This window comes from Osmerus mordax, chromosome 17, assembly GCF_038355195.1.
Source record: "Osmerus mordax isolate fOsmMor3 chromosome 17, fOsmMor3.pri, whole genome shotgun sequence".
Lineage (NCBI taxonomy): Eukaryota > Metazoa > Chordata > Actinopteri > Osmeriformes > Osmeridae > Osmerus > Osmerus mordax.
In genome coordinates, this window is record NC_090066.1 from 1,165,077 (window position 1) to 1,172,555 (window position 7,479).

A 7,479-nucleotide genomic window follows, 5' to 3' on the forward strand; every position below is an offset into this window, starting at 1 on the left:
ATAGAGGTTTTTTTTCTTCTCTTCATCCTTTAATTATAATTTTTTGACAACACACTCAGTTTTGTCTTACTTACTCTTCAGAAAATTGTCCCTTGTGGGGCTCCATAGCACTCAACTTAAACTAGGCTCCCACTCCAGAAATGAATACATATATACACAGGCTGAAAGCTAAAATATAAAACTCACTCCTAAAAAATAAAGTCACTCCTCCTTTCTGCTTAGAGCTGTTTTTTATCGGTGCCAGAATAACAGTAGTGAATGAATAAATTGCGATGACACTTACAGTAAAGGCTGTGTCATTTCAAGAGGCCTTGTTTACGAAGACGCCTCGTAAGCTGGAATCCCAATCTCTCCTTCCACCCACCCTCACCCTCCAGAGAGTCCCACTACACAGGAATGCTCTCACCAAACAAATAGGAAAATAATTAAAATCAGTCCCACATTCCACTGAAACCATGAGCGCTTTCTTAAAACAACACAGTGCTTAAGTTAATGTGCCCTTTGTGTTCTCAAGCCACTGGCTAAATCTTATGCGTGTTTAGGATGAAAGCCAACTTAATCATTAAAGATAATGCCCTTTTAGTGTGTGCATATATTCCACACAAACGCTATCTCAAGAGCTTACCTAAAATGAAATAAAAAGATTGTGTCAAGCAAGCTTTTACATATTATTAGAATTGTTTTGTTGTCTACCTTCATATTTAGAATATGCAAGAGGAGGTCAAAGTAGAGGCTTGTTTTGCAGTTTAAGGTATCATTTCAAGACATGCTGAGCTACGCGATCTAATATGCTGATCCAATAAGCCGCAGAAGAACACCTCTGAAAGCTTTCATTTAGGCCGTAATGACTACCATCCCTCAGGCATCATCACACCAAAACTCATATCCTCATCAGTCACTGGAGGTCAGCAGTTTTTGTTTGAGAAACAAGTGCAACAACAGCAGCTCCTCAAACACCTACCCTAACTCCCCCTGCCCTCAGTTCCCTACCAGAGGCAGGTGTGTGTGTGTGTGTGTGTGTGTGTGTGCGTGCGTGTGTGGCTCTGGCCCTGCCTGGGCTCCACCCCAGGACCACCAGGGCCCAGACAGGAGACAGACAGAGAAAAGGGATCACTGTCAGACCCTTTCCAACCCCGCTCTCGCGTTGGGTCGGGTCGCAACAGGGAGCCAGCCTGGCTGTCAGTCAGACAGGCGTGGGGGGGGGAGGAGGTCCGGTTCGTGCCCTGGCACAGAGTGACCGCCCGGCCACCCTCCTCGAAGGGTGAGGCGGGGGGGGTGGTCAGTGTTTTAGGGAGATAAGCTGAACCTGCAGAGTCTAAGATTCACCATGAGCACCTCTGTTCAGATGTCTGCTGTTAAGGGGCCAGACAACAGAGAAAGAGAGAGGGGGGAGAGAGGGGAGTAGGGATGGAGAGAGAAAGAGGGGGGAGAGAGGGGAGTAGGGATGGCGAGATAGCGAGAGCGGGGAGAGAGGGGAGTAGGATGGAGAGAGAGAGAGAGCGGGGAGAGAGGGGAGTAGGGATGGAGAGAGAGAGAGCGGGGAGAGAGGGGAGTAGGGATGGAGAGAGAGAGAGCGGGGAGAGAGGGGAGTAGGGATGGAGGGGGGAGAGAGAGAGAGCGGGGAGAGAGGGGAGTAGGGATGGAGAGAGAGCGAGAGCGGGGAGTAGTGATGGAGAGAGAGAGAGAGCGGGGAGAAGGGATGGAGAGAGAGAGTGAGGGGGGAGTGAGAGCTGGCTTTGCGGTGATGGATTCGGGACAGCACAGTCCCTGCTTGGGTTGGGCAGTAGATCATACTGATATGAGTGTGGCAGCACCTTTCGTCCACAGGGTGAGACAGACAGACAGAGAGAGACAGAGAGAGACAGAGACAGAGAGAGAGAGGGAGAGAGAGAGAGAGTGAGAGAGAGAGGGAGAGAGGGACAGAGAGAGGGAGAGAGGGAGGGAGGGAGGGAGAGAGGGAGGGAGAGAGGGAGAGCGGGGAGAGAGGGGAGTAGGGATGGAGAGAGAGAGAGAGCGGGGAGAGAGGGGAGTAGGGATGGAGAGAGAGGGGGGGGGGAGAGAGGGGAGTAGGGATGGAGAGAGAGAGAGCGGGGAGTAGGGATGGAGAGAGAGAAATGAAGAACCAAACGACAGACAAGAGAAGGAGAAAGCCTGCATTCATCTGGCAGGCACGAGGAAGGGCCAGGAGGAAAACGGAGAGATTGGGATCACAGAGAGAGAGGACTCCATCCATCAAACAGTACTGAGGACAGAGGAGAGGAAGAGAGGCTTGGTGATAACCATACGCCCGTCAATCCTCCAATGCAAAGCACATGCTCACACCTCTCTGGGCACTCGCTACAAGGACACACTGGGACTTTGGGGGTCAATAAACCACGTACGAAAATAAGGTGACTTGGAACAAGACAGACAGAAAACAGCCGTTGAGATTCTTCCTTTGAAAAGGACTGCTGTGATATAAGTAGCTCTTATTATATCATGTCCTGGAACAAGCTGCTTAACAGCTGGCAGAGAGAGGGGGAGAGTGGTCTGTACAGTACTGGATGCAGAGAGAGAGGGGGAGTGGTCTGTACAGTACTGGATGCAGAGAGAGAGGGGGAGTGGTCTGTACAGTGGTCTGCATTGTTAGTATTATTTATGGGAGGGCTGCGTAGGAAGTTAGCATTGAGGCTGCGTAGGAAGTTAGCATTGAGGCTGCGTAGGAAGTTAGCATTGAGGCTGCGTAGGAAGTTAGCATTGAGGCTGCGTAGGAAGTTAGCATTGAGGCTGCGTAGGAAGTTAGCATTGAGGCTGCGTAGGAAGTTAGCATTGAGGCTGCGTAGGAAGTTAGCATGAGGCTGCGTAGGAAGTTAGCATTGAACCACATAGCCTTTGTGTGAGGTCCCTGGCTCTGCTATAGCAGGACCTGCAGAAGTCAAGTCAAGAGGGTTGTAGTCCCTCCCTCCCTCCCCCCTCCCCCTCCCTCCCTCCCCCTCCCCCTCCCCCCCCTCTCCCCTCCCCCCTCTCACCTTCTCCTTCCTGCTGCGTGCTGCTTCCTCCCCAGACAGCAGGGTTTTGTAGTAGGAGCTGCGCTCCGCCGTGAAGTGGACCTTAGAGAGGGCGCTCTCCACCAGAGACACAGACAGGTTCACCCCTCGATGTGCAACCAGCCGATGAAGTTGCCTGCCTTGTCCATGCTCTCCACCTCCACCTCCACCTGCAGGGAGAAAGGGGAGGAGGGAGGGAGGGAGATAAAGACATGAGGCAGAGTTAATGTACTGTATCAGGGATTAGGTTTGAGATTCCATTAGGCCAAACAGGGGGGGGGGGGGGGGGGGGGGGTGAGGAGGAGGAGAGGATCTCTATCTCCCTCTCACTCTCTGTCTATCACTCTCTCTCACTCTCTTTGTCTACCACTCTTTCTCACTCTCTTTGTCTATCACTCTCACTCTCTTTGTCTACCACTCTCTCTCTCTTTGTCTATCACTCTCTCCTTCTTTCCCTCTTCTGTCCTTAGACAGATCATTGGAGCCCCTGAGCTCTCTATCGATCAGCAGCTCAAACACCCTCTCTCATCTCTCCCTCTCCCTCTCCCTCTCCTCTCCTCTCCCTCTCCCTCTCCCTCTCCCTCTCCCTCTCTCTCCATCTCCTCTCCCTCTCTCTCCTCTCTCTCCTCTCTCTCCTCCCTCTCCTCCTCTCTCCCTCTCTCTCCCTCTCTCCTCCTCTCTCTCCCTCTCTCTCCCTCTCTCTCCCTCTCTCTCCCTCTCTCTCCCTCTCTCTCCCTCTCTCCTCTCTCTCTCTCTCTCCTCTCTCCTCTCTCCCTCCCTCCCTCCCTCCCTCCCTCCCTCCCTCCCTCCCTCCCTCCCTCCCTCCTCCCTCCCTCCCTCCCTCCCTCCCTCCCTCCCTCCCTCCCTCCCTCCCTCCCTCCCTCCCTCCCTCCCTCCCTCCCTCTCTCTCTCTCACAGAGAGGAAGGCCTCTCTCTCTCTCTCCCTCTCACAGAGAGGAAGGCCTCTCTCTCTCCTCTGTCAGCTCTCTCCTGATCCCAGCCGCCAGCACTCTCATATTTTTGCGGACAATTACACCCAGGCAGGGGCGATCCGGTCGCAGCTAACTTTAGTCTGACATTCTCAATTAAAAGCTGTGGACTTGGCCCTGCCAGAAAGGCTGATGGATTACAGAGACTCAGAGCTGCTCTTGTTATAGCACCACTGAACATAATGATGGGAGATGATGGGTCGGCTCTAAGAGAGGAAGCAAACCCAACCAGGAGGAGAGGAAGGAATACGACTGACAGGGGGGGGTGTGTGTGTGTGGGGGATGTGTGTGTGTGGAGTGTGTGTGGTGTGTGTGTGAGGCACGTGTGGTGGGACCGCCATCAACAGACAATTTCTGCCCTGTGGAAATTACAACACAAAAAAATACCATGAAATGTAATTCACTCACATCTTTCGTGTCTTCGGAGTTTAAGATATCAAATATTTTGAAACAGCACACTTCTTAAATAATATGCAATTAACGGAGCCAAATTGCCTCTCCCAGGGGTTGAGAAAGGCCTCATCAAATAATAACCCTGCTGACCAAGTGCTACTGTTAGACAACATTTACCTTTACAGACAATAACCAAAATCTGCCTATTCAGACTAATTATCTTTTCATTACATTTAGCTTCATAAGTGAAGGAGAGAAAAAAATCAATAGTCTTTATAATTTTTTCTCCTCTGACAAGAGTGTGTGCAAGAATGCGGTGAGGAGATACTTGAGAAGTCAAGCGATTAAGACACTCGCTGCTTAGCACTGTGGCCCCTGGGAAATCTGATGGGAATTACTTTGTGAAGGCGCTCTGCATTCTTTTTTGTCTTCTTCTCCAGTCAAAGTAAAACGCTTTTTTTAATGAGCGTATAATCTGCACTTTTATTAAACGCAATAATGACAAACTGCATAATGGGACAAGCACACAAAGGCGTATTCCCCCCCTTCTTCTTTCCGTCTGTGTTTTAAAGCCAGGTTGAGTCATGTCTAACCAGGTCTGACCATGTCTGACCATGTCTAACCAGGTCGAGCCATGTCTAACAATGTCTAGACAGGTCGAGCCATGTCTAACCAGGTCTAACCAGGTCTAGCCAGGTCTAGCCAGGTCTAGCCAGGTCTAGCCAGGTCTAGCCAGGTCTAGCCAGGTCTAGCCAGGTCTAACCATGTCTAGCCAGGTCTAGCCAGGTCTAGCCAGGTCTAACCAGGTTATAACCAGGTCTAACCAGGTCTAACCATGTCTAAACCATGTCTAACCAGGTCTAACCAGGTCCAACCAGGTCTAACCAGGTCCAACCAGGTCTAACCAGGTTGAGAAGTGGACACAAACTAATACAACGTTATGGTGGTTTACTTGCTTATCAGAGCTGCTGGTTAGTTACTGTTGCCATGTAAACAACACTCCCCAGTCCTCCTAAAGACAGCTGTGCTCCAGCTCCCCTAGTTTTCATCCAGGTGTGACCCTGGTCAGCTGCTGGCTGAACACAGGAGAGACAGATCAGTCCGTGGCCCTGGGCCCTGATGACAGAGGCGGCTTCAGGATCCAACTCCCTCCATCACAACAAGCTTCAAGTCTCCTTCACCCTCCTCCCATCACTCCCTCAATCCCAACACACACCCTCCACCCCCACTTAAGTGCCGTGGAGTTACGTAACCATGCTATTAGAGACACACCGGATCTCTAAGCACTCAATGCCAAGCATGGGAGGGGGTTATAGCAAGGGAACTCTAAGTTAGCTCCAGGCACAACCTGATCTTCGCTGGAGCTAGTGCTAGTCAGTAGTGGACTTGAGCTACGGGCAAATGTAATACTGCTCTGGTGGTAGACGAGCTCGGACTGGACTTTTAAGCTAGCTAACTATAACCAGGAAATAATAACAACTGGCTGACTGACAGTTAACAAGAACCAGGAAGTATTCAAATCTGTTAGCCATGTTAGCTCCAGTGGCTGGAGGTCAAACTTAGCTGAGAAGCTAAAGCTACTTGAGACAGCAGTAGACAGAGAGCTGCAGACCAGAGGGCTGCAGACCAGAGGGCTGCAGACCAGAGGGATGCAGACCAGAGGGCTGCAGACCAGAGAGCTGCAGACCAGAGAGCTGCAGACCAGAGAGCTGCAGACCAGAGAGCTGCAGACCAGAGAACTGCAGACCAGAGAGCTGCAGACCAGAGAACTGCAGACCAGAGAGCTGAACACAGTTATACAACCGCTATTCTACTGTTTTCTACTCTATTCTGCAGTCTACTATCCTTCACTTCTCACTGGGGGCCTTCAAACTGATCTTGTCAACAAGCATTCCCATGCGTTTGTACAAAAAAAGAAAGAATATCGAATCAGTAGGCTGCACGACTAGTCTGCTGTAATTCTAGGTTTGAGATTCCATGAGGCCAAACAGGGGGAGGGGGTGAGAAGGAGGGAGGATCTCTATCTCCCTCTCACTCTCTTTGTCTACCACTCTTTCTCACTCTCTTTGTCTACCACTCTCACTCTCTTTGTCTACCACTCACTCTCTTTGTCTATCACTCTCTCTCTCTTTGTCTATCACTCTCTCCTTCTTTCCCTCTTCTGTCCGTAGACAGATCATTGGAGGCCCCTGAGCTCTCTATCGATCAACAGCTCAAACACCCCCTCCCCTCCCTCCCCCACTATTCTTTGTACTCTGCTCTGCTTTTCTGTTCTCCTCACTCCTCTCCTCCTCTCTCTCTTTTTGAAGGTTGAAATTATAAAAATAAAATAAAAAGTTCTAAAAACCTATTTGTGTTGTGCTGTGTGTGAAAAAGTGTTACGATTTGTTGTAATTTTGAAAAAAGGTTTTCTACAAAGTTTGGAAAACTACAAAAAAAGACATTTCCTCGTGGCATTGTATTGAATTTGAAGCAATGCATCCATTCAGCCAACATCTACGGCATAATTATTCCATACAGATATACTGGTCCACATCTGGAAACGGAGAACAGGTTACTAACCATGCAGCTTGTTAAGAAGTATAATTACACACACAAGCCATCCGAATAAAGAAATTAATATAAAGACAATGTGTTTGTGTCCGTTGTCCTAATAGCCACCCTCCTGTCAGGGTTGTAACACTGGTGACAGCAGCTTATTGCTTTCTCTAATACTCATTTACAGTCTCAGAAAGCTTTTCTAATCACTCGTATGCCAATTCAATTAGCTTGAGCTGAGACCCTGTGTGGGAGAAGCCGTCTTACAGCAGCCACTGGAAACAACCTGGGGTGGAGGGGAAAAGCTCTCACAGCCACTTACTGTAAGAATAAACACCTCCACTGTTAGGAGGGGGACTAAGAAGAGAGGAGAGGAAGAGAGGAGAGGAAGAGCAGAGGAAGAGAGGAAGAGAGGAGGAGAGGAAGAGAGGAGAGAAGAGAGGAGAGAAGAGAGGAGAGGAAGAGAGGAAGAGAGGAGAGGAGAGGAAGGGAGGAGAGGAAGAGGAGAGGAAGATCCATCACATGATCGCTCA

The 7,479-nt window shown here is 49.9% G+C and overlaps 1 protein-coding gene across 1 annotated transcript in view; it reads right to left on the minus strand.

The window, feature by feature from the left end:
* snd1 (staphylococcal nuclease and tudor domain containing 1) overlaps nt 1-7,479 on the minus strand; it is a gene marked incomplete in the record, with an annotated part of 82,490 nt that overhangs the window by 16,622 nt on the left and 58,389 nt on the right. The window contains 1 exon segment of the mRNA XM_067254615.1: nt 3,009-3,196. Coding sequence (XP_067110716.1) covers nt 3,128-3,196 — 69 coding nt within the window.